This window comes from Microtus oregoni, unplaced genomic scaffold (genome assembly GCF_018167655.1).
Source record: "Microtus oregoni isolate MIOR12 unplaced genomic scaffold, Mior012 000037F_ref0000500, whole genome shotgun sequence".
In the NCBI taxonomy this organism is placed as follows: domain Eukaryota; kingdom Metazoa; phylum Chordata; class Mammalia; order Rodentia; family Cricetidae; genus Microtus; species Microtus oregoni.
In genome coordinates, this window is record NW_024543096.1 from 6,298,337 (window position 1) to 6,325,090 (window position 26,754).

Sequence of the window (26,754 nt, forward strand, 5' to 3'; positions counted from 1 at the left end):
GGGGGGGCTGCCCGATTTTTTTTTTTCCTCCGGGCGCGAGACGCAGCAGGGCTGTGTGCCTCTCGGCGTGGGCAGCCGCAACGGACTTTTCGTATCTTCCCCGGGATGCGCAACCCCGGGGCGCGAATCCGGCAGCAGGCGCCCCGGAGACCCGAGCTCTCGAAGCGCAGGCTCGAGTGGCGGCCGGTGGCCCCGGTTGGCCCGGCCCCCTTACCCCCTGGGGCGGGCGGTCCTGAGCGCCGCGCCTTCCCGAGGGAGCCCTGCGCGCCGGACGACTCGGCGGCCGAGGCAGAGGCGCCTGCTCCGGCGCCCGGGAGAGCGCACCTGGCACCTGCCGCCCCGCCTGCGCGCCGAGCGGCCGGGCACCCGGCTTCGGCTCGTTGTCGCCCGCTGGCCAGCCGGCCGGGCGCGCCGAGCCGAGCCGAGCCGCGCCGCGCCGCGCCGCGGAGAGAGTGGGTGGGCAGGCAGGGGAGGGAAAGGGAGAGGAAGGAGGGAGGGAGGGAGGGAGAGGGCGACGCGCGTCCCCGCGGCGGGGGCGCGCTCTCGCGCGGGCTGCCGGGATCGCTCGCCGCCGCTGTGGTAATGTCCGCCATGTTGGCCATGGCGCAGGGAGCGGATCGGGCGGGCGAGCGGCGGATCTAGAGTGTGGAAGCGGCCGCGGGCGGCGGGGGGCTGTTCTGGGGCGGGGTGGGCGCCCATGCTGGGGCCGGGGGCAGTGCGGAGGAGGAGGAGGAGCGGGCCGGCCGCGCTGCACTGAGGAAGGAGGTGGAGGAGGCGGCGGGAGTGCTCCCCCCCCTCCCCGCCCGCCCCGCCGCCGCCGCCCGGGCTGTTCCTGTAAGGCGGGGAGACAATGAGTAAACTCTCCTTCCGAGCGCGGGCGCTGGACGCCGCCAAACCGCTGCCCATCTACCGCGGCAAGGACATGCCTGATCTCAACGACTGCGTCTCCATCAACCGGGCCGTGCCCCAGATGCCCACCGGGATGGAGAAGGAGGAGGAATCGGTAGGGACTCGAGTGTTTATTACCCCCCCTTCCCTCCTCCCCCCTCCCCTTTGTCAGCCGGGCCTCGCCATTCACAGAGCGCTCTACGCTCGCTGGAGGGCGCCGCTGCCGCTGCGCGCTCGGGACCCTACGCCGGCGGAGTAGCGTAAACCTGTCGGCCGGCGCAGCGCCCGCCCGCGGCCGCCATGTTGTTGCGTCCCAGTGTTGTGATTAGCTCTCGGCGGCGCTTACGCTGCCGTAAGGGGGCTCTGCCGTAAGCAGCGGCCGGGAATGGCGCAGGGCTCCGCCGGGCCGCACTTGGCGTATGGCCTCTGTTTACCTTGTAGACCGGTCCCCGGCGCGGGTTTAATTGATGGCGAGGTGGAGGGGGAGTCGTTTAGCTAGGAGATCTTTTCGTTACATTTTAAAAATTTTTGTGTGCATTCGAGTGCTTTTAAAATGGCTTAGGAAAAGTAAAGCCCTTTCCAGACAAACAGCCTTGGTGCTAGCAGGGGGACGGTCCGTGCTGGCCAGATGACGGTCTGCGCTGCCCGCTGGAGGAGATGCGGCGGGACGAAGCGGTGCAACCCTGCTCCGGAGCAGGGGCTCCCGAGCGGGACTCTGCGTTAGCGAGCCCGCTGCTGCACCGCGCGCGGGCTTTGCCTGTCGGGCTGGCCCAGCTCGGTTGCACGGCGTTAGGACGGAGCCCAAGCGCTAGAAACCAGCCTCCGGGCCCGCGCTTCTCGGTGCAGCATCCGGGGAGGTAGCTAGCATGCGAGATGGCCATTTCCAAGTTGAAAGACTCAGCGCGTCCACATTGACAGTTGCATTTTTGACCGGATGCTAATTTTTTTTTTTTTTTGGCAAAAATGCTGTTTCCCTCTTCCCAGGGGTTAAATTTTACCTAAGAATGACTTTCCTCTGGTTTGACAGTGTTTACGACTCTGGAGTGTTGTTACTTGCGTGCGAAGTTCATAGTAACTGCACCCTGAAGAATTTCTTCAATGAACCTTCAGTCCCGCCTTATTGTCAACCTCGGGTGTGTGTGGATTGGTTCCCTTGCTTCTGTGACTGTCAAAAGAAAGCTGGAGGTTTCTGTGATTGGTTTTCTCTTTTGACTATTAATAGTGCAGGAAATGCATTAAAGTCTTTGATTGGCTGCTCGAATTCTGACCTCATTGTGTTGGTGCTTTGAGTTAATCACATTTCTCTTTGGTGTTTGCTTACCTGACTTAACGTTTTCAATAGAAGATAAAATAAAGCCTCTTTTTAAACCTCCAATTTTTTTTTAAAGGGCAAGTTTTTATACCTAAGATTTAGAGCTTAGTCGTGTTTGGCAAATTTACTTAGGTAGTCATTGACTCAGTTTTGAGCTACCTTCTGGCAGTGTCTTGCTATGGTAATTTAGAAGTTAGTTGCTTTTGGTAGCATTTACTGTCGGTGCTGGCCACATATTTCTCGTAACCATTTCTTTTGGACATGTGAGTGTCTTTCCATTGTTTTGTTCTCCTCCTTATGTCTTTGTCTAAGGTTTGCCAATTGTCGACCTGAGTCTTCATCCCAGTAGGGCTCCTCATGGTGCTTGGTCTAAAGCTCTGTAATTTATTTTTACTCAAAACCTGAAAATCAGGTTATCAGTTATTCTGTTTCTTCATGAATGTTGTATAGTGGTAGCTATTGTTTTTTAAAATTATTGCTTGTCTCCCATCCAAGTACTCGGGAGGCAGAGGCAGGTGGATCTCTGTGAGTTCGAGACCAGCTTGGTCTACAGAGCTAGTTCCAGGACGAGCTCCAAAGCCACAGAGAAACCCTGTCTCGAAAAACCAAAAAAAAAAAAAAAAAAAGAAGAAGAAAATTATTGCTTGTCGAATATTTAGATCTCAGACACTGTGCTAAGAATTCTAGGTATTTTAATATAAACATTTTTTAAACATCTATTTTCCTGAGCTATAAGTTCGGAAAGATGCAGCAGTTTACAATAAAGATTTAATGAGGTTTCACAAATGTATACGTGCAAGAATAAGAAACATTTCCAACTTCAGAAAGTGTTCTTGTCTCTGTAGCTAATCCCGGGACTATAATTCCAGGAAACTATCAACTTGCTTTACTGTAGATTGGCGCTGCATTTTGAAGTTTTGTCTAAATGGAGGATGCCTATATGTGTATGGCTTCTTTTGCCCAGCATGATGCTATTAATAATCCTCTCTCTTGTTCCCTGCATCATGTATTCCTTTTTATTGCTGCATAATTACAAATAATATATAATCCATATGTACTTGTTACTAGATATTTGAGTTTTTTCCTGGTTTATGATTATTTCTTAGTCCTAGTAATGACAGCCTAGTGAGTTGCTGCAGTTTTCTTTTTATAGATAACCTTTTAAAGGCTAGATAGTAATGGTCATCAAATCCTTGCCTTTGATGACGCAAAACCCCATTGTCAGAATCCCCATTCTTTCATACTTAGGATTCTTATAGATCCCAGAATTATCTATACTATTATATTTATTAGATCCCGAGTTATCTATACTATTATATATATATATTTATTAGCTTTCAGAATTATCTATACTAGTCTACTTATTAGAATTTTTGTAAATAATATATTTTATAATTCTGAGAACTTTCAGAACTGATACTGACTTGCTCAGACTATTAAGTTATTAAGTTGGGTTTTTTCATCACTTAACTCTGGCTTGGCTGCTTTATTTTCTTTCGCAGGGCTTGGGATAGAACCATGGGCTCTGCACTCTTCCATTGAGCAGTTTCCTCTGCTCTGCTTTGCTCTTTGTTGTTCAGATTCTCTTTTTTACTAGTAGTTACTTGAGTTTGCTTCTTATTGACACCATTATATCAGACATCTTGTTTCCTTAAGTGCAGCCTGGTCTACAAGAGCTAGTTCCAGGACAGGAACAAAAAAGCTACGGAGAAACCCTGTCTCGAAAAATAAAAAAAAAAAAAAAAAAAGAAATGTGTGGGAAACAATCCTAGTTTATTATTTAGATTTTTCTCTTGTTAGAATATAACTTTGATTTTCGAGACAGGGTTTCTCTGTAGCTTCTGGTTCCTGTCCTGGAACTAGCTCTTGTAGACCATGCTGGCCTCAAACTCACAGAGATCCGCCTGCCTCTGCCTCCTGAGTGCTGGAATTAAAGGCGTGCGCCACCACCGCCCGGCTAGAATATAACTTTTGTAATATTCTGCCGATTTTGTTCATTAATATATTCCAAGTGCCTAGAACTGTGCCTAGCACATAATGTATATGCTTGGTAAATGTTTGTTGGATACTCTTTTCAATATTGAGACCTGTTTTTCTATGGACATTTACTCTTGTACTTACTCATATACATTTTCTGCCTCTGTGTGCATGTATATAGAAAATTCAACAAAAACTAGGAGGTTGTAGAAGCCTTCTTTTGTTGCTTTACTTTCATGCTGCACACAACCAAATATGATACTTTCATTTTTCCTATTAAATTTGAGGCCATTTTGCTACTCAGTTTTTAAAAATTAATTTGTTTATTGTACATTGTTGTTTTGCCTGTGTAAGGGTGTCAGATCCCCTGGAAGTGGAGTTACAGACAGTTGTGAGCTGCCATGTGGGTGCTGGGAATTGAACCCGGGTCCTCTGGAGAACCAGTCAATGTTCTTAACAGCTGAGCCATCTCTCCAGCCCCCCTCAGTTGTTTTTTTTGAACACATAGGTGTGACCGAAGTATTATTTTTTTTGTTCTGTGTTAAATAACTATTTTATAATTATAAGCAGGTTTCTGTGAAAGAGATCTTTATATGCGCCCAAGCAAAAGTCTACATGAATCATGATTCAATATTCATTCACATACATATGCATACATACATGCATGTACAGTGTTTTTAAGACAAGAAGAGTCTTGGTTTGTGGCCATCTTGGCCTCAGACTCACTGTCCTCCTGCATCCTCTTACCATGAATTTATAGCAGTGTCCTCTGCACCTTTTAGCTTATTTCAAAGAAAAAGAACACAGCTCATTTAAAGTTGTAATTTTCCCCATTATTTCTTGATTTTTATCATTTGTCTTTTAAGTGATATTCCAGTGTAAGAAATATATTGAGTCTTAATATCTCTTCAGAATTAACTCAGGCACTGATATTTTTCATGATTTATAATAGAATGTAAAGTACAGTTTTATAAGTTGATATTGTAAAAAACATGAAGTATTTTTTTCAACAAAAGTGTTATATGCCAAGTATTACCTAAATAAGACATTGGGATGTTAGTTATTGAAACATTGGACATCCAAGTTTTATATATATATATATATATATATATATATATATATATATATATATATATATGCCGGTGTGCTGAAATATTCTTTGTTCTTCAAAAAATACATATTTTTATTTCATAGAATTAAAATTAGTCATTTGAAGTAAAAATCATTACAATATTGGGAAAGTTAGCAAAAACTAGGGGGTCAGGTTAACATGGCAGAAATCAGGGCATGTCAGAAAAAGTTAAATGCCACTACAGTTGTGAGGCATGAGTGAAACTTCCTGATGTATAGAGCAGGCTACATGCAGAAAGAGAATTTGTTTTCTTTTAAAAAATATATTTGTGTGACTAGTGCATACATGCCAGGGTGTTCCTGTGAGCATGGAGACAGCTTTGTTATATCATTCTCTTCCCACATTCATGTGGGATCTGGGGATCAAACTCAGGGCACCAGGCTTGTGTAGCAAGTGTCTTTACTCAGTGTGCCATCTTGCTCCCCCCCCCCCCCCCATTTGAGCTTTCAAGCTTGGCTGTACAATATATGTTGGTGCAAATACTTGAGCATGAGGTATTTAAAGAAAGGTCTGTGGCTATTACACAGACAAAAGGAAAGCCCCTCCAGAGCCTCTTGGGCCTGTGCAGCCCTCACTTTCCTCTCGCTGATCCAGAATTTAGGAGAGGGCAGTGCTGTTTCTAATTTTATTATTCTTTTAACTTTTTCTTATTTTTGGATATATAGACATTTTTTATTTATTTTCTAACTCATCCTATCTGAATGCTTCCTCTCCTCAGTGATGTTTAAAGTATCGTAGAAATTCAGTAAATATTTGGTAAGTGATTGATGTAAATTGAGCAAAGCATGGAACTGCACCAGATTCTAGGTGGCCCAGGAGCTGATAGAATAGTCTGGAAGGGATTTTTCTGATGTGGTTCTGGAGTCAACTTTTCTAGTTCTGGTCATTCCATGGATTTTAATGAGGGAAGTTGCCTACCTTGTCTGAGTCTCAGATTGCTCATCGTATGTAACCCCGCCAATGTGTTAACACATGGATTGAATGTGTGCCAGGTCTTTGTTAAGTTCAGGGTTTAGAGCTCATTATAGCACTAGGATATATATGTGCAAATGTCTTATTTCCAGAGGGCAGAAATAGCACTTTAGAAATTAAATGACTTGCCGGGCGGTGGTGGCGCACGCCTTTAATCCCAGCACTCGGGAGGCAGAGGCAGGCGGATCTCTGTGAGTTCGAGGCCAGCCTGGTCTACAAGAGCTAGTTCCAGGACAGGAACCAAAAGCTACGGAGAAACCCTGTCTCGAAAAAAAAAAAAAAAAAAAAAAAAAAAAAAACAGAAATTAAATGACTTGTCCAACACCAACTATCTAAGTTAAAATGCATTAGTGTCAAAGGCTGAGGTCTTATGTCTGACTTAGGTACTCGAACCTCACTTTTGCATTGCTTCATCTCTTAAATTAGTATTTAAAACGGTATTATTGAAGACACTAAATTGCTTTTGTACATACATTCCTTAAAAATGTTAAGGAGTGCTTGATCTGTGGTGTGAGTTTAAATATTTGTTTCTGGTCTCTTAAAATGAGGCCCTATATTAACATTTACAATTGATTTTGTTGGTTTCAGGTAGCAGAAAACAAAGCTACTTTAAGGAGTCCTGGGAATTAATTGTCCAGAGACTCCAAGAAATGGTTGAGTAGTCAAGGCCAGCACGGTTTGAGTGTAAAATTGTGTGAGGGGAGAGAATGAATATACATTTTCCCAATTAGACTAATTGGCATAAGAAAGTTATTATGTTTGTTTTATTAACTACCTTACACAAGCTTGGTATCCAGCAGGAACTTCTGTCACAGCTACTTTATATGATGGAGGACTTTTAATATAGGCATTGCCATGGTCATAGCTACTTGGTTGAATTTGATTGTATGATTGAACATACATCCCTGCATCTTCATTTTAAGTAGAGTGGAAATGGAAAGATGGTAAAAAATGATAGGACCAATAGAGGAGGAAGAGCTGATAGGAATAAGTCACGAGGGAGGCTAGTACAGATGGCAGAAGGTTTCTTACAATTTTGGCTTAAAGTTAGTCTTTGATTATTTGCCTTGCCTGTACTATATAAATAGAAGACAACTGTACTATATAAATGGAACAGGACTGTTCTTTGTGGAGTTAATATTGTGAAAGTAAATGGTGATCACTTCCAGGTTTCCCTCAGCAGCATTTTCTTTAGCCATCTACTCTTAGGCTCCCTTTTCCCATAAACTAATATTGTGTTGAAATCAGAAGACTGTAGAGTGAAAATCAGTCTGTCATTTTTATTTGACCCTCCTTGGGCAAAGGGTGTAAGACTTTGGTTGAACTACAAAGGTAGTCAATAGTACTATAAATATGACAAAATATCCTTGGCCTTTGCCTCTTCTCATGGACAAAATTAAGTGATAACTTTTAAAGGGTCGTTTTTGTTAAGATTTATTTTTATTTAATGCGTATGAGTGTTTTTGTTCGAGTGTATGTAAGTAAACTGGTACATATCTAGTGACCCCAGAGACCAGAAGAGTGTCCAATCCTCTGGACCAGGAGTTACAGGTGGTCATGAGTTGCCATGTGGTGCTGGACTAAACCCCAGTCATTTGCAAGAATAGCAAGTGCTCTTCACCACTGAGCCGTCTCGCCAGCCTCTCAGAGGATAGTTTTAAATTTTAAGAGTTTATTTTTAGCAAGACTTAAATCTGCCTTATACGCTGTTTTATTATAACAAAGTAGGAAGGAATGGGAAGAATAAAATATAAAGTATCCCCAAACACATTCTTTCCTATAGTTTCTCCTAGTTTCTCTTTCACCTGCTGATTGAAAAACTATTTTTGTTTTTAAAAACTTTAGTTTTAAAAGCACTAGCAAATTAATAATGTATATTTTTCTCTTTCCTTCTCTGTTTTATGACAGTAATTGTTAAATTGACTTAAAAATTAAAAGTTTTGAAATTACTGACTAAGAGAACTAATTTTTTAGCTACTTCTAAAGCAGTAATTGGGCTCTAAATTAATAGTTGAGTATTTGTTTTTCAGGTTTTTTTTTAATTTTAAAGATTGGATAAGTATATAGTCATGAGAGAAAGTAGATTTGTGTGAGGACAGCCTCTCCAGTGCTTGGTAAACACAAGAAGAGTGGCTGGAGAAGACAGTCTGGTATACTAGTGAGTTCCAGTGTTAGCATATTTAGAAAGCTGGAAAACAAGGTTACTGATGAGGGTAGCTATGCTACATATTTTATTCTTGTAATATTTTTCAGCTGGAACATTATTAGCAGTTCAGTCTGTAGTGACTATTGCAGGCAAAATGAGAAGTTTTTACATCTACCCACTGCTCATTAATTTCTGGTCGCATTCCAGTTTGGATAATTAAGAAACGATTTCTCTCTAGTTTTCAAATGGAAGCTGTTACACTTGATGTGAGAACCTTTATCTTGGGATTCTCAGCTTTTTTTGTGTGATGAATTCTTTTGGCAGTCTGATGAAACTTCTTAGAATGATACCTTAAATATACAAAATCATAGGAAAGTTATATTGGAAAAATTGAAATAATATTAACATTAAAGCAGGATGCAGAGTTGGATCTGGTTATGTTAAATTTGAGTAGTGAAGGGTATAAACAGTATTTTGACAAGTAGCATTGTAATATGACATAAAAAGACTTATACTGCTTCTTACTGTCAATCACATTAGTAAAACCAAAAGAAATGTTAAATTTGCTTGAGGTTAGGGCAATTAAAAGATTATTATTTTCTCATCCATTCTGAGGGCCCTTCAGTTATTTTCTGTGACTTTTTTGGCGATCTATGATTCCCAAGGAAAAGAAATTTATGAAGGATGACATAAGAAACTCTGTTGCTTGCCTGTCATATAGGAGATGCATTGATTTCCCGTCCTTTACCATACAGCGCAGTGGCTGATTTCCTAGACGGAGAATGAGGTTGTTCACATGCAGTACCTGGTAGGTAGGAACTAGCTTAGCAGGACTTGTCAGGGCTTCTGTAGCACCCCAAGCTAGTGTAAATGGTTTGTTCAGCAATTCTCAAGTGCTTCCATGTGTCAGATTCTTTGGAAGGTTTATTAAAACAGATTTTGGGGGTTGTATTCTCCAGTGTCTCAATCAATAGGTCTAATATGTAGCTTAAGAATTTTCATTTTTAAGACTTTCCCAAGTGTACTAGTTTTTTTTTTTATTCCTGGTGTGACAAAATAATTTACAAAAACAACTTATGGAGGGTAGGGTTTCTATTTGATTCATGATTTAAGGAGAGATGCCTTGCACTGTGAGGGCAAAGGCAGTGCACAGCAGGAGTGGGGGGTGGTGGGTTGGTCACATTGTGACCGACCAGCCCGGAAGCACAGAAGAATGCTGGAGGTATGTTTTTTTCAGTTCACTCACTTAAACCTTTCTGAAAACTCTAGGCGAAGTCATTCTGGGACTTAGGTCACATTCAAGAGCAGTATATGCTAACTATTGGGCTGTCTCTCCAGCCTCTAAATATTTAATTTTCTAATTGCCGGATTTCTTTATCAGTGTTTGATGGTTCTTACTGGAGAGATGTATTTCTTTCATTAAATATATTTAGTCCTAGGCATTTGTTTTGTGGTCCCCCCACCCCTTTTTTTTGGTAGTTGTTGTAAATGGTATTGGTTTTGTCATTTTACTACTGGAGATACTTATGGTGTATTGCTCTGCTATTGATTTTATTTTGTTGATTTTGCATTCTGCAATTTTGATGCATTCTAGTGTTTTGGTGTTGTTGGCGCTTCTTGTGTATAAGATCATATCATCTGTAGAGTGACAGTTTAGATGCTCTTCTTTTTCTTGATTACTTTGACGTCTAGCATTGTGTTGAGTAAAAGCAGTGAAAGTGGCACATTTGTCTTGTAACAGATCTTGGTGTGAAAGCTTTAAACATGTCCTCATTCCTTTAGTGATAGGGGTTGGCTTAGTGTAGGCTACCATTAAATATTGCCGTCTGTTTCTTCTGATCCTAATTTATTTAGCACCTGTCTATGAAGGTTTGAATTTTCTTAAGTGCCTTTTTTTGCATCTGTTGAGCTGATCATATAGATTTATAACCTTCAGTTTGTTTATGGTGGAGTGTCACTTTTATTAACTTGCACGCCTTGAACTACAGGTGTGGAGTTTTCCACATGTGGTATCCTTTTGGGTTTCCAGATTAGATTCATGAATCCTTACCCATTTTTCCATCATAACAATATTGTATATGTGTAAAGATGTCCAGAATATACCAGAAAAGTATGAGGGGTAAAAACAAAACCCGTAGATCTCAGCCACCTTGAGAAGTCCATGATTGGATTTTGAGAGTGAATGTACTGCTATCTTTGCCTTTTTCTGTATAGGTATCCCTTTAATAAGAGAGAGGGGAACAGATGCCTATTTTGTTTTGCTTTTTAACTTGTTTCTGTTAGATTGAAAATCTGAGAAAAGAATCTCTTTGATTAAGTCTGTGGCGTCTTGTCATGTTGGGTTAGTCTAGTCACTGATGCCTATGACGCGGGTGGTGCAGAAACAATCCAGCTTGTCTTTGGATCATTGCTCTAACTTGCGCTTGGGATGAATAGTGGTTCTCAAAAGTATTGACATGCAGTCAGTAAGTTTAGTTCTGAATAAAAAAAATGTTTCTGGGGCTGGAGAGATGACTGCTCTTTCAGAGGACCTGGGTTCAATTCCCAGCACCTACATGGTGCCTCATAACTGTAACCTCAGTTTCAGGGGTCTTGATACCCTCACAAGGACATACAACAGGCAAAATACTATGCTCATTTAAAAAAATTAGTTAATGCAATTAAAGTTAAAGGTCCCTCTCTATGATTATTAATTACCTTAAACTTTATTATAGAATTTCCATGGTTTCTAGTATGTGCTATTTTGTTTGTTTGTACTGGGATCAAATCCAGTTCTTTGCTTATGCTAGACGTAGTGCTCTTCACTGAGTCACATCCTAAGCCCCTAAACTTTCCAATATCCACCCTGCCCAATCCAGATGGATATTCAGTTGTTTAAAGAAAAAACAAAGTCATTTGTCTGAAGTTTCTTAGGTGTTGGGGCCTTTGAGTTTCTTGAGATAGGATTCTTGTGTTGCTCTTCTATCATATCCAAGCTGATATGTGAGCCTGGAGTGTAGGTTATAGGTGTATGCCAGCACACCCCTTTTATGCCTAACATAACTTTCTCTTTGCTGATTTATTGAGCAGAATGTTTACTGCTTTCATTGTTGTTTATAATTTCATCATTCCATTCCATTATTATTTTACCTCTTATAGGACTTTTCATCATTGCCTCTCACCGCTCTGAAAAAAGAGATTTCCTAAGTACCTTACCATTGCATAGTTTTCCATGTGAATTTTATAATTATTTTGCCAGAATCCAGACAATAGCGTTTATATTTGTCTTAGTTAGGATTTTTATTGCTATGAAGAGACACCATGACTGCAACAACTCTTATAAAGGAAAACATTTAATTAGGTAGCTTACCATTTTCAGGGGCTTAAGTCCTTTATCATCATGGCGGGAAGCAAGGTAGCATTCAGGCAGACATGGTGCTCTTACATCTTGATCTAAAAGCAATGGTCTGTCTCATTGGAAGTGGCTTGAGCATATATGAGACCTCAAAGCCCGCCTCCATAGTGACACACTTCCTTCAATAAGACGGCACCTATTCCAGCAATACCATGTCTGGAGGCCATTTTCTTTCAAACCACCACAGTGTTTTTGTTAGGACTCTACATACATTGATAAATCAACTTACAGAGAATTGACTTTTCATCCAAGAACATAGATTGTCTCTTTATGAAGCCTGCTTATCTTTGAGGAATGTTGTTCCAGATTTTTTTTTTTTTTATGTTTTCGTTGACTTATTTGAAGGAGTTTTATGTGTTTTTTTTTGTAAATAGCATTTCAATATTCCTTCCCACTTGTCATTATAATTATGAACGTGATTGATTTCTTGTAAAAAAGTTTTGTATGTGTACTGTGAGTGCCTAAACATATGTATGTGCACCCTGTGCATGCCTGATGCCCTTGGAAGCCTGAAGAGGGCATTCCCTGGAATGACAGTTATATAGACCGTTGTGAGCTGCCTGATGAAGGTGTTCTGAACCAACCCTAGGTTGTATGCAGGAGTAGCAAGTACTTTTAACCACTGAGCCATCTCTTTAGCCCATAGATTTCTATATGTTAATTTCAAATTCTATAACATAACTAAATTACCTAATTGTACTAGGTTTTGCATTGATTCCCTTGGGTTTATTGAGTTAGATATCTGCTAATATACATCGTTTACCTCTACTTCTCAAACACTAGGCCTCAGATTGTTTTTCCCTTTTTTTTTTTTTAACAGAACTTGCCTCAAGTTTATTTGTAAAAACAGCATAAGGTCCTGAACATCTGCAAATACTGTGTAGGTGTTCACACCAGTCCATCTGTCTTCACATTGGCAGACTGCGACCTTTTTTATGGGGCCTTCACAGGGGCCTGGGCACCTTTGGGAGCCTGAGCTGCAGCTGAGGCCTCTGCTTTGGCTTGAACCTTGGGCTTTGTTTTTTGGAGCCTATGACCCCTGGCCATGTCGCTTCTAATCCGCTTCCCAAGCTTGGGGTGAGCAATTAAAGCCAGACAGGTGAGTTTGTGGCTGGGGCCCTTTGGCCCCTTGGGCTTCACCACCTGGGGCTTCACCAGGGCCTTGATGGCCTCCACACGTGCGCTCATGGCCTTTGCATTATTTGCCTGCATCTTCTTCAGGCCTTTCTTGTGCTTCTTGGCAAAGCGCATGTTCTTCAGGAACTTGGGGTCAACCCCCTTGAGAGATCCGTATCTTTGTGACCGGGGTTTCTTGATGCCGTTTCTGTGCCATTTCCGGGACTGGTTGTGTGTGGTGTGGTTTTTGGACTTGGCCATGGCTGGACGGTAATCGGCGGCTCCCGAAACGCCTGCGACCGGAAGAGAAAGAGAGTATTTTTCCCTTTTTAATTCTGTTGGTAAATACGTCTAACTTTAGGTTGAAAAATTGTGGAGAATAATGAGCATTCTTATTTAATGACATTTATATGAATGTCTGTCTCTAAGCAAGTATGTACAACCCAGGGGCTGGGCATGCAGCCAAGGGTAACTTTGATTGTATTCAAAAATAAACTGTAAATTTCTTCAAATTGGATTTTTTTTTATTTTGTAATTCTATTGTGTGTTTTTTATTTTTCTTTTAATTAACTAATTTATTTTGTATGTGTGTCTGAGTGTATGTCACATATGTGTGGTGCCTGTGGAGGCCGGAAGAGGAAATTGGATTCTCTAGGGCTAGAGTGACAGGTTGATGAGCACCTGCTGTGTGTACTGGGAACACAGGAAGTGGTCTTAATAGCTGAGCCATCCTCTCTCTAGTTCCTACTATGTAGTTCTTGAGGGTGAACTTTGAAAATAACAGTGTTGTGTTGTAATATCACCAGATTATATGCCCCGATAGTATTTCTCTGTTAAATGAGATGTAGGTTATTCTTCATTGATTTATAGATGTGGAAAAGAAAATAGTTACTTTACGTATTAATAACAGAAAATACTACATGTTGTACATGTTATGTGGTACATAAAATGTAAAGTGTATATAAAGTCTTTTATATGTCTATTGTAAATGAGTGTAAATATCTTTAAATGCTTTTTGTTTCTGTAGATTTGCCACATGAGTTTTCCCTTCACTAATGATGAATATTGTGAGACTGCACTATCCTAGCCTTCTTGGAATGCAGTCTATTTGGCAATGAGATGTTTACCCTTTTCAAAAATTAATTTAGTTTTATTATCGACAAAGGGTCTTAACAGAGCTTTCACATCTTCTTGACCAAATATGGTCACCTCAAAGCTTCTGTAATTCATTCTTCTAAATTACTGACAGATGGAATATGAGTGGCTAGTTCAGGTCATATATCTAGTTGATTCAGTTAACTGTGACTTTGGGCATGTGAGGTGATTGGTTGATGGCCATAATTTGTGGGAGAGAATGGGCGTTTAAAGAATGGACAGACGCCTGAAGAGATACCTACTGCAATTTTATATTTGGTAGTACAGAATTTAAAGCTAAAGCTATTAATGCCAGTTTGACTATCCGGATTGTTGTTTCTCTTCCTGGTAACTGGTGTCAGACACCTGGATCACCGATGACTGGCTATTTTACTTCACAATATATGTGCTTTATGGTAACTTAGTTCTTCATTTCTAAATGACCTTCAGAGTCAACCACCTTCCCTCAACCCTTTAAAAGACCTCTTATATTCTTAGTTGAGGCATACTTTTGAATACTATGTGGTTTTCAAAGAATTAGCATATACCTATATTATATACAATAACCTATTTAAGCTGGAATTTAGTATTTGAATGATAAACTTATTTATACTTGAAATAGTATATATATGAAGCTATGTAATTGGATAGTGTTGGCATTTGTGTCCCTGTAAAACCATGCCACAGTCAGAATCATGAATATAACTGTTCTCCCTTCTACCTTGAGTTGTAAATAAACAGTCTTCCTATCACTGGAGATTAATGGCACTTTCTAGAGTTTTATGTAAATGTAGCACATTTTTAACCCTCTTATGGGATTATTCAGCATTTTATTGTTTTTAAGATCCATATGTATTATGACTTTCATCCTCAGGAGACAGGCAGGAGGATTACCACAAATTTGAAGTTACAGGCCTGGCAGTGATACATAGTGAGACACCGTTTCCAAAAAGCCTTCTCACTTCTGAAAGGAAGCTTTATTCTTTTTTCTCTTGCTGAATAGTACTCCATTTTATAGTTTTTGTACAGTAGGAACCTGTTAGGTGACATTTGACTGTTAAAAAATAAATTTGCTATGAGAATAATGACTTTTGGTAAATAAATGCCTTAAGCGAAATGACTTCAGGTAATGGTAGCAAAAGTTTGAAGTGGCAAACTGTTTTCATAGTGTTTCTATCATAGTGATACTTTTTTGAGGTGTGTATATAGTTGAAAACCTTGTTATGCAAAAATTTGGGATAGAGATTTGGTCTTACCTGGGAGAATGTTTAATATATTAAATATCAGGTCCAATCCTAAGGGTAGACAGTCAAAATGTGCACTTTATAATGTAATTTTATATTGTTATGATTCCCTAGGTAGTTCAAATGCTTGTTAGGATTTAAGAATCTTTGATTGGAGAGCAGAACTTCTCACGTTTCTGTTTGTTTGTTGTTGTTTTTCTGCTAAAGAACACATAAAGGCTTTGACACATGTTTGGGGGTAGTTGTAAGATTGTAAAAAGTTGTAAAAAATTCTTTTAATTTAAAAAGTATGATATAATATTGGTAATGGAGAGTGTGTTGTGGCTAAGGTTAATTGTCAGTTTGACAGGATCTAGAATCACCTGGAAGACTGGTTTCTGGGCATGTCCAGAACATTCCCAGAACATCTCAACATTTCCACCAACTAGAGAGGAAGTATTGAAACCTAAGCCTGTAGGGCCATTCTCATTCAAACAGCCACAGCTGGTGTGTCAGACTGCCTGCTGGCCATACCCTTTCCAGCTCTCTCCCAACCACTGTGCCTTAGTTCCTCTTCTGTTGCTGTGAAGGTTCGTCATGACTAGGGTAGCTTACAACAGACAGCATTTAATTGGAGGTTGTTCTTAGTTTGGAGGATTAGTTCATATCCGTCATTGTTGGAAACATGATGGCAGGCAAGGCACAAAGTTTACATCTGATCAACACGTTGCAGGAAGAGGGAGTGTGGGGAGAGACTGGGCCCCTTATGGGTTTTTGAAACCTCAAAGCCCAGTTCCAGTGACAACTTCTCTAGCAAGTCCGTACCTTTTCTAAACGGTCTACCAACTGGGAAATAAACATTCAAATATTCAAATATATGAGCCTATGGGGGACCAATCTTAATTCAAACCACCATACAGTACTGCAATTCTTAGTTAAAATTCTTTTTTTGTTTTGTTTTAAATTTTGGTTTTTCAAGACAAGGACTTACCATGTAGTTCTGGCTGTCCTGGAACTCACTTTGTAGACCAGGCTGACCTCAAACTCCCTGAGACCCGCCTCTGTTCTTTTTTATTTGTGTGTTGTAGTAGGTATGTTTGAGTGTGCCAGCAGCTGTGTGGAAGCTAGAGAAGGATGTCAGGTATCCTGTGCTACCACTTTCCACCTTATCTCCTCAGGATAGGGTGTCTTACTGAACACCCCACTCCCTTTGTTTTGGTTAGGTTGGCTTGGCCAGCCAGCAGGGATAATCCTCTTGTCTCCATCCTCTTCTGCCTTCCCAAGCACTGTGGTTATAGGCACACATGTCTACAACTGACTTCAAATTATTGTCTTCATGCTTGTTGAGCACCTGCCCACTAAGCCATCTCCCAGACCACACGTCTCTTGGCTGTTTTTAAATGTAGGTCTTGAAATACTGTATGGGATTATGTGTCTATTCTTAGTGTTAAAAGGATGGAAGATAATTTCAGAAATAAGTATAAAGCATTGCATAAATTAATCATCAAATAAGTCTTTTTTAAAACAAATGTCAGTAACTTGCCTGTTGGTTTGAATCTTTTGCTCATTTCTCTGTTGAGTAAATGATTAGACTAAATGACATGGATGTTGTTTGTGTTTCCTGTTGTTGGTGTTGAAGATTTTGTTCTTAAATAGAATTAGGAAATACGTGATTCAAAACAAGGTTTCAGAAAGTTGGATACAGTAACAAAGGACAGATATTTGTTACTTTATCAAGAGGAGCAAGTTAATGTTAAAGTAACATAATAGGTTTTTCAAATGTTGATCTATAAGTCAAATTGTTTAGAATGACATTTCCACACAGTGGGATTGCTTCCAGTTTTCCATTTATGTTTACAATGTAACACACTACACTAAAGTCCCTTACTCCCACCTTGCCATCATACACTTCCCAGCTAATTACAATAAAAAGAGAAGCTGAGGATGATTCAGTTCTCAGTCACTTAAAATGTTATCAGCTATTTTTCAAGAGAGAAAAATCTCTACCCTGTTCTTCAATCTAAAGGGAATTCATTGCAAATGAATACTTAGTTTTCTTGATAAACATCCTTAAATATACATTAACAAAAAGAACAAAGTTTAGTAATATAATTATTTCAAACTAAAACCTGTTTCTTTCCCTCCCTCTCTTCCTCCCTCTTCTTTCTCCCTCCTCCTCCTCCTCCTCCTCCTCCTTTTTTTTTGAGACAGGGTTTCTTTGTGTAGCCCTGGCTGCTCTGAAATTCACTTTGTAGATTGGGCTAGTTTCAACTCAGAGCTCCACCTGCCTCTGCCTCCCAAGTGCTGGGATTAAAAGCCTGCGTCACCACCGAGCACTTGCATGTTTCTTAAGGTGGCAATATTAATGAAATAAGTAAATGTTACCTTCAAAGACAGTGTATGGTTAAAAAAATAGCCCCCAGATATTTTGAGGAACATTTTTATAAACATTAATTTTAATAATTTTATGGCTATACCTTTTGATATGTGGGATTTCCCTCTGTGTGTTGTGAATATCATTGGTTAATAAAGGAACTGCTTTGGGCCTATAGCAAAGCTATAGGGGAACAGAGCTGTGGGGGTGGAACTAAAGGGAATGCTGGGAGAAAGGAGGCAGAGTCAAACAGAAGCCATGGAGCTGCCAGAGACAGGTGTGCTGAAACTTTGCTGGTAGGCCACGACCTCATGGTGATACACAGATTAATGGAAATGAGTTAAATTAATTTGTAAGAGTTAGCCAATAAGAAGCTAGAGCAAATCGGCCAAGTAGTGATTTAAAGAATACAGTTTCTGTGTGATTATTTCAGAGCTAAGCGGCTGGGAACCAACAAGCGGCTCCTCACTACAACCTTTGTCAAAATACAAATATGTTACTAGAAAATTAAGTAAAAGAGATAGAAAATACAAAAGCACATATTTTAAACATTTGGTTGCACCAAATTGCTACCAGATTGCTTTTAAAGTTTCCAAATGTTTATTCGGAAGTTTTGTGATTACAGAGGACCACATTCTATGAGCTGTTCTGCTTTAATCGAGTGGTTCTTAAACTGGTGGTTCTCAGAGTGTCTTCAACCCCCAGCATCATTATCTTGTGGGAACTTGTTAGAAGTGTGCAATGTCTAATTTCATCCCAGATGTCCTAAATCAAAGACTGAAAGTTCATATTAGAGTTTGTTGAAACAATTCGTCAGATCATCCTAACGGTCACAAATGTTTGAGAGCCATGATTGGATTTTCTCCATTTCAAGATGCTGATCATCCATCTAGGATGTGCTTAGTCAGAACTGGAGATCACTCTTACTAAGTCTTAATTCTTTGAATGCCGATTTTGTAAATAGAAGACTTAAAGGTTGGGTTGGTTATGACATTTTTTTTAGATATATAATTTATTATGTATACAATATTCTATCTGTCATGTATGCCTGCAGGCCAGAAGAGGGCACTAGACCTCATTACAGATGGTTGTGAGCCACCATGTGGTTGCTGGGAATTGAACTCAGGACCTTTGGAAGAGCAGGCAGTGCTCTTAACCGCTGAGACATCTCCCCAGCCCTGGTTATGACATTTTAATCATACACACACACACACACACACACATACACACGTGCACACGCATGCCTGCATCTGTACAAGTTTTGGAGATTAAACCAGGGCCTTAGTTATGTGAGTGCTTTATCACTGGGCCACAGCCCTGTTAACAGATTCTTAGAAAATAATAGGTGTAATTAGAATTCAAGATTATACTGTTGAACTATGTGCTAAGTGAAAAGGAAGAGTCAAGCCTTATCCCTCTAGGATCATGAAGAGTCATGACCCCCAGCTCCACCATCACTTTTTGTCACTTTTTAATCTTCCAAAGCCATATATATCATATGGATGACACTGCCACATTTGACTGCCGGCTTGGGATGAACTCTTGTCCTCTTAGGTCATATTAGCATGAGCTTTAGTGTGCTGTTATTTTCTAGGAGCTGAAAACTCTTAGGCCTTTTTCTTTCACAGGTTGGAAGCTTAGCTGCATAGGTCCTTGCCCTCAGGGCACTTCCCTTTGTTCCAGTGCAGAGTAGGCATCTCCCTAATGGCATCACTCTCCTTTATGTTACAGTCTTTCTGTACCTGTCTTCCCGCCGTAAGCTTCCTATTGCACTTTTTCTCTCCAAATTATACAGTTGTACAACCATACAATATGATCTGTATTTCTTTCTGTACCTCTTGTTATATTTCATTGCAAATCTGCGTAAGAGCTATTGGTAATAACTATACCACTGATTAAACTTATGTTTCTTGAATTTGCCAAAAAATTATCTTTAATTTTGCCCAGATAAGTTCTTAGGACAAGGGCAGAAGGCAGCCAGATTCTTTGCCAACATGCCAAATAAATGGCTTCTACCCCAGTTATTAATATTGCTCCCCTATGAAACCTCTTCAGTAGGACTTATGCTACCAGAATTATTCTCAGCCTTGCTATCTTCCAGACTGCTAATGGAACAGCTGCATAAGCTTTACTTACAGCATTGAACCCCTTCTTAAGTTCACACTTCCAGAGTCTTCCTCCAGGAAAGAACATGGTTCAGTTTTTTCACAGCAACAACCCACTCTTCTGGTGCCAGATGCTGTATCAGTTACTTTTCTGTTGCTGTGCAAAAGCACCATGACCAAGACAATTTACAGAAAGAAGAGATTTTTTGGCCTTGTTATTCCAGAAATAGTGTCCCCAGTGACAGGGGAAGCATCACAATATGTGGCTGTAATAGGAAGCTTAAAGAGTACATGTTCAAATGCAAAACAGAACCACAGAGTGTAAACCGGAAATGGGGTGAGGTTGTGACCTCTCAAACCCGCACCGCCGCATATGGATGATCTCCAGCAAGGCTCTACCTCCTACAGGTTCTACATCCTCCCCAAACAGCATCACCAATCAGGAACCAAGTGTTCAGATATGTGAGCCTGGAAGAGGTGGGGAGCATTTCTTACTCAGATTACCACAAGTGATACATATAGCTGAGTCACATGGTAGTTCTAGTTTTTTAAAGTAACCTCTATACTGATTTCCATAATGGTTGTACTAGTTTGCACTCCCACTAGCAGTGAATAAGGTTTCCTCTGTTCTCACATCTTCATCAGCATTTGTTGTGCCCACCCGGATGCCCGCCCGCCTTCCCTCCCTCTCTCCCTCCCTCCCTCTTCCTGATTTTATGAAGCAGGTTTTCTCTGCATAGCCCTGGCTCTGAAGACCAAGCCGTATTTGAGCTGACAGAGGTCCACTTGCCTCTGCCTCCCAAGTGCTGAGATTAAAAGGCGTGTGCCACCACCCACTTAGATTTGACACTTTAAAAATTAATTTTATCCCATTGAGTTTTATTTTGATGGATGGTAGATATTTTTGTACTCTCATGAATGTTCTTAACATTTGTTTCAGGGGAGGGTATAGCTGAATTACTTGTAAATAGTTTAATACCTTTAGGTTTTGCTCTATTAATTTGTTAAGGATTCTGGATCTACTCTGTTGTCCCACCTTCCTTAAGCTCTTTCTTCTCTCTCATGTTCCCTGTCTAGTGTTGTGACCTACAAACACACAAATAAGTGCATACACATATTTAAATTTGTTTTCTGCTCATCTTTGAGAGAAAATGTGGTATTTGTCTGAGTCTCGTTTTCTGTAGCATTAATTTCCAGTTGCATCTATTTTTGGCTGGAGGTGATTTTAATTCACCACTGGGCTGAAAGTCAGATTTAAAATGTTCTAGAACTGCAAATTTAATTTGAATAGGAAAATGACTTCTAGAGTTATGTTTGTCTTTGTTTCTTGTCTATCTTTCTTCATGTGTTCCTTTCTTTGATTTTGAGCAAAACTGCTAAATACATGTAAATAGTTTGAAACTTTGGTGCTGATTGTTTTTTGTAATACCTGCCCTTTGAGATAATGTAGAAAACACTGAAGGACTTGGACAAGGACACTAGGAACCAATTACAATACCTGATATTTGGGCACATTTTCCTCAGACCTTTTTTTCTCTTTTTCTGTGTTTCTTTTTAATATTTCATTCATGCATATTACCATCTCTCATTCTGTGCACATCACTACTTACTGAGATTATCCTGGGTGTATGACTTGGTTTCCTACTTTCTCTACTTAATGCAAAATCATTTTAAAATGTCTTTAGATTAAGCCAGATTTATACTTGGGAGGCAGAGGCAGGTAGATCTGGCCAAGTTCAAGTCTATCCTTTCCTATATAGCAAGTTCCAAGATACCTGTAGCTGTCTATAGCTACATAGTGAGACCTTTTATCAAAAATAGTTCTTAAATTTTTCAAAAAGTCTTGAATGGCAGTGTAACAGTTTCATGTGGACTGCAAAAATAGAATTACTCTAGTACTATAGATAGGTCACTTCCAGTTACAATAATTGCATGATTAATAAATTAACTGTTAGTTTATTAAGGTAACATCACAATATTACCTTTTTTTTGTTCATTTCCTCGATTTCTTTTCCTAGATCTTGAATTTTATAGAATACTCTGAACACAATATTTCCTGCGCAGTTCTGTGTTTTAGTAATGATTATACCACTGTAAATACTACACCAGTAATGATTATGTGCATGTTGATTTTATTCCATTTTTAACCTGCATGCTTTTATTTACACCAACTAGACACTCAAGTAAAATGGTGACCAGAAATAGTGAGTTTTGCGGTATTTGACTTGTGCTACCTTTGGTTACATAATGTGATGTTAGAGGTGAATTTTCTATGGTTGTTTGTCTTCTATCAAGTTGAGGAAGTTCCTGTGTTTGAAATTTTAAATATAGATGAGTTACTGAAAGGTTTTCAAAAGTACTTAAACATTTTAATATTTCTTTTTTTTTTTGCTCTTCTTAAAATTCCATTGTTTTGTTTTTCATACCTTTCCTTGTTTCTTGAATATTAAGGTTATTGTGAGTTTGTGATTGTCGATGGTCTCTAAAAGCTAGAAAGCACTATGTAACTGTAGGAAGGTGTTACTGTGGGCCTGACTTTCTGGGACCATAAGGTGAGTTACTCAGCAAGGTTATAACAAAATACAGCCTTAGGTACTAGACATTACTTATCCAAAGCTTTGCCTTCCAGAATGCAGTTTGTGTTGTTTTTATGTTATCCTCATAATCATTTGGTTGACTCAAATTTGTACCATCAATATAACATAGTATTAGTTGTTAGTATATGAGAAAATGTAATTGGTGAGCTTGGGATCTACCTTGTGAAGAAAAGTGCATTGAAAGTGTGGAGACAACTAGTCCTGTCCTCAACTACCTAGCTTTTGTTGCTAGGCTGCACCTTTATCCATTTTGTTCATGTCGTTTTTGCTGCCTGGAATTTTTTTTTTCTTTGTCAAATTGTCAGTCTTCCTAAGAGTCTCAATATAGATATTATATATCTATATATAATTATATATAGATATATAATCTAATTATATAATATATATTACATTCTTTGGGCATCTTTTCTGTTCTCTTGAAATAGTGGTTTGACTATTGAGAGGAGCCATACTTGTCAGGTTCAAATAGGATTGTAACCTGAGTGTTTCACTTCTATCAAACAAGCTTCTTAATAGCAGAGGCTGTGCTCATTCACTCTCACATTTTTGAGTGACAAGATAATATCAGTGTACTAACTGGTTCACTTAAACTTGTTAAAAGGATGATTGATAATAAATAATTTTAAAATTTATCTATTTCATCATCTGATCTTCATTTGTATTAGTATAGTATACTTCTGTGTCTTGAAGCTTAGTTTATTTTTGTATGTGTGTGTGTGCTGTGTGTATTAGTGTTTGAATATGTTTGAAAAGCTTAAATAGCATTTAAGGTCTTACAATATTTATATTAAATTGGTCAGTGCTTTCACATAGAATAGGAGAAAAGAAGAAACATAGAAAGGAGGGCACTGGCGAGAAGATGAGTAGTCTCAGCTGTATGTTTCAGACCTGGATAAGGAATGAGGGTGATGAGTGAGTTTCATAGGAAAGTGGAGAGGTTGAAAAACTGAAGCTTTTCTTAAAATTGGGGAACAAACTGTTGGAGATGTATGTGGAATTAAGGTTGGAAAGTAGAAATTGTTTCTCTTCAGGAGAGGGCCAGGATTTTGAGAGGCAAAGGTAGATAGGAGGATGCAGAGGAAAAGGTAGAAAATGTTAGAATTTTACAGGTCCCTCTTTTTGCCTCCCATCACCTGTACCATAATTTGACAATGAACAAAGGAAATTTACTGCTTTGTATTAACTCTTGATTTATTTGTGTCATGATCTTCATCAGTATCTCTCATAAAAGTGGGAGTAGCCAAGTCTTATTTGTACCATCAGTGTTGTCGGCATCACCAAAATATCTGTGATTAGCCCTATGCTTCAGTTCCCCTTGGCTGTAGGCTTGTGAGACAGACGGACTTTAGACATGCCTTCCTATTTTTTCAGAGCATAGTATGTCTACCACATTGTTTAGTAAGTCTACTGTCAAAGTAAATGACTTTGATTTTTTCTGTGTGCCTACCACACTTAAAAAAGATTGCTTAGTAAGTCTACTATCAAAGTAAATGACTTTGATTTTTTTCTAAGTGTCTTACCACATATCTTGCTTTTATAATATAATCCATCTGAATTATTTTTTTCAGTTCTAACATTTTGTCTTTATGATATCTTTGATACTCACTACATTTGGCAATATTCATGCATGTGATATCTCTTCAAATCATAGTTTTCAAAAGTTTGGATAGATTCCCAAAAGTGCAGTGCCTTCCTATGTGCTTTGACATACTAGTCATCTGCCACTGTTTGATGACTAATCCTTTTCTTCTGCAAGTTTCCTTTGGACGCTTTCCTTTCCTTTTCTTCTCAGCTCTTATAAAAGCCATGCTAGTACTTAAAAAATAATAGCTAAGGGACTATATTTACTTTTATTATGAACATTAATTGACAGAAAAACAAAAAGCCCTTCCGCACCTCAGCTGCCAATGCAGCTCAAATGGGTTGTTGCCAACTTACAGAATGCAGCGGATGATGTTTGAGGCATGACCAAGGTGTGGAAGGAAGTATTTTAATAATCAAGTATATTGCCTTTTGAATAACATTAAACACCTATTGTTTGTAATAGTTGGCTAAAATATTATTGATAATTGCTGCATGTCACTTACATGCCGCCATGAGCACGTGCAATGTCTGATGGTGTAAATTCGATTGTGCTTGGAACGCGACACTGTAAAGGTGCATACCACCTTCAGACTGAACCCATGTATACATACAAATAGTGAGACTATAAAGTTTATTTTGCATGACACTGTGATGGTATTTAATGTATAAAGTACATGGTTGAGAACCACTCACTTGAATTATTAAATATTATCAAGATCTCTTAATGTTTTAAGTAAGGTTATGATTTTGTGTTAGGTCATATTCATAGTTATCTTGTATATTGTCAACCTGTGGTTGTGACTGTGCCTGGGACTGGACACCCCTACACAAAAGACATGAGTGAAGTTACTATCTAATTTCTTAGATCCTGTAGAACCTCATAAATTAAAATGGTATAAAATGATAGTGTTAAGAATTTGACTTTGCTCGTATATAGCCAAGTTCATATCTGTTTCGCCACTTAGAATTATGTAGCCATGACAAGTTACTAAGCACATTTAACAGCTCGGTTTTTGTGTCAACAATACATTTTTGCATTCTCTGAAATATTAGGAATATAGTAGGTTTAATTTATTAAATATATATTTAATAATAAGTATGTACTGTTTTATAGATGTAAATATTTATAGAAGAAGCAGAAATAGCTGCTCCCTAAGAGCATGCTTAATGCTTAGTAGGTAAATGGAAAAATGAGATTTTGTATGTGTGTGTATCATCTGTAGCTAAGTGGAATAGAGAAAAAAACAAAGCTTTCCAAGGTGTGATGGGCAAGGTCTGTTTTAGATGAGGAAATCCTAGGAAGATGAAACTAAAGGATTTTAAATGTAGGCTATTTGGATACTACTTGAAAACAGGAAGAAACATTGTGGCTAGAGCAAAAGATGAGAGGTTGAGGTGTCAGAGAAATACTACAGAGCCTTAAAGGTCATTGAGGAATTTGAACCTTTACACTGATACGATAGAAATGTTTGTGTGAATCTGATTTATCTTCCAAAAGGGAAACTGCTATAATGGGAATGAGTATAGTAGGATATTCAGAGGCTATTGATGAGAAGTTATTAGAACATGTGTATATTTTATAGGAACTATTTGTTTAATATTTATTAAATATTTCCTGTCATGGTTATAATACTATTTGTTGGGCATAATTTCATCTTTGTTTTTTAATTATTCAGAATGTTATACTCATTAAGTTTAAAGTGTAGATATTTAAGAATTAATACCTATGACTTGAATTTTTTTTTCTTAATCTGGTAGTGGTGACAAATACCTCTACGTATTTAGCGAACAAGATATAGACTTATAATGGAAATATTAAAATTCTAGGTTATGAACATATATGGGTTTGTCTTTTTTAAACTATTAAGTTGTGATACTAATAATAAGCCACAGTTATTAAGGGAGAATGATGGGAAAGCTTTCTTGGGTATGCAGAAAAAAAATCCTATGACTTAGCAAAGGGGGACTATTCATAATTGATTTTTTTTTGCAGTTAATTAACCAAGTAGCTTTTAAATAGAATTATGCTTTGAGTTACTATCACCAACACAACTTATGTTGCCTACTTTACATTTTCCAGGAACATCATTTACAGCGAGCTATTTCAGCACAGCAAGTATTTAGAGAAAAAAAAGAGAGCATGGTCATTCCAGTTCCCGAGGCAGAGAGCAACGTCAACTATTACAATCGCTTGTACAAAGGGGAGTTTAAACAGCCCAAACAGTTCATTCACATTCAGCGTAAGTTTGCTAATTGATTGTTTTCTGTTTGTAATTTTAAATTATCAATTACTGAAAATCTTTTATATTGTCTGAGATTTTAAGCTTTCAGTTCATATATTCTGATTAATAGAATGTTAAACATTAGAGATTTAAATTTGTTTATATTTTCATTTGAGCTTGAAAAAATTTTTTATTGAAAAAAATTTCCAACTTTGAGTTTTAATAATATTTGAACTATGTAATGTTTATATAGTATATGATTTTATAGAACACAGTTTATTATTCAGGTAAAAAGATGGTGGGCTATATTCCTCAATAAGATTTGTTTTTTAAAAGGCCAGTGTTTATAATGCTTACTAATAGGGCTTTATCTTTAGAAAATTGAAAATAACATTTTTTGTTTTTACGTTTTATAAACTCTAATTGTTTTACTACTCTTCTCCCACTGTTAATATATAAATGGTCATCATCTTTAACCTTATTATTTTGATGATCTCCTAACTATAACATTTATTACCCCTTGTTTTCTGTTCTTACACTATTCTGTCAGCTCTACAAAGTTTGCCTTCTACCAGAGT

General features: G+C 38.8%; 2 protein-coding genes across 3 annotated transcripts in view; one reads left to right on the forward strand and one right to left on the reverse strand.

Annotated features, from left to right (window-relative positions):
- Positions 1 to 562: 562 nt before the first annotated feature.
- The window catches only part of Epc2 (enhancer of polycomb homolog 2), a 95,157-nt gene continuing 68,965 nt past the window's right edge, over positions 563 to 26,754 (forward strand). For both annotated transcript variants that reach the window (XM_041631489.1, XM_041631490.1), the window contains exons 1-2: positions 563 to 1,003; positions 26,035 to 26,194. In XM_041631489.1, coding sequence (XP_041487423.1) covers positions 851 to 1,003; positions 26,035 to 26,194 — 313 coding nt within the window. In that variant the 5' untranslated portion in view covers positions 563 to 850. The remainder of the gene's footprint in view (positions 1,004 to 26,034; positions 26,195 to 26,754) is intronic.
- On the reverse strand, positions 12,734 to 13,198 carry LOC121433184 (60S ribosomal protein L29-like). The gene has a single exon (XM_041631491.1). It carries the CDS (start codon positions 13,196 to 13,198, stop codon positions 12,755 to 12,757), a length of 444 nt encoding a protein of 147 aa, XP_041487425.1. The 3' UTR covers positions 12,734 to 12,754.

Bases quoted from the DNA above. Each gene is read 5' to 3' on its own strand.
- LOC121433184 (XM_041631491.1), bottom strand. From the start codon at position 13,198: ATGGCCAAGTCCAAAAACCACACCACACACAACCAGTCCCGGAAATGG.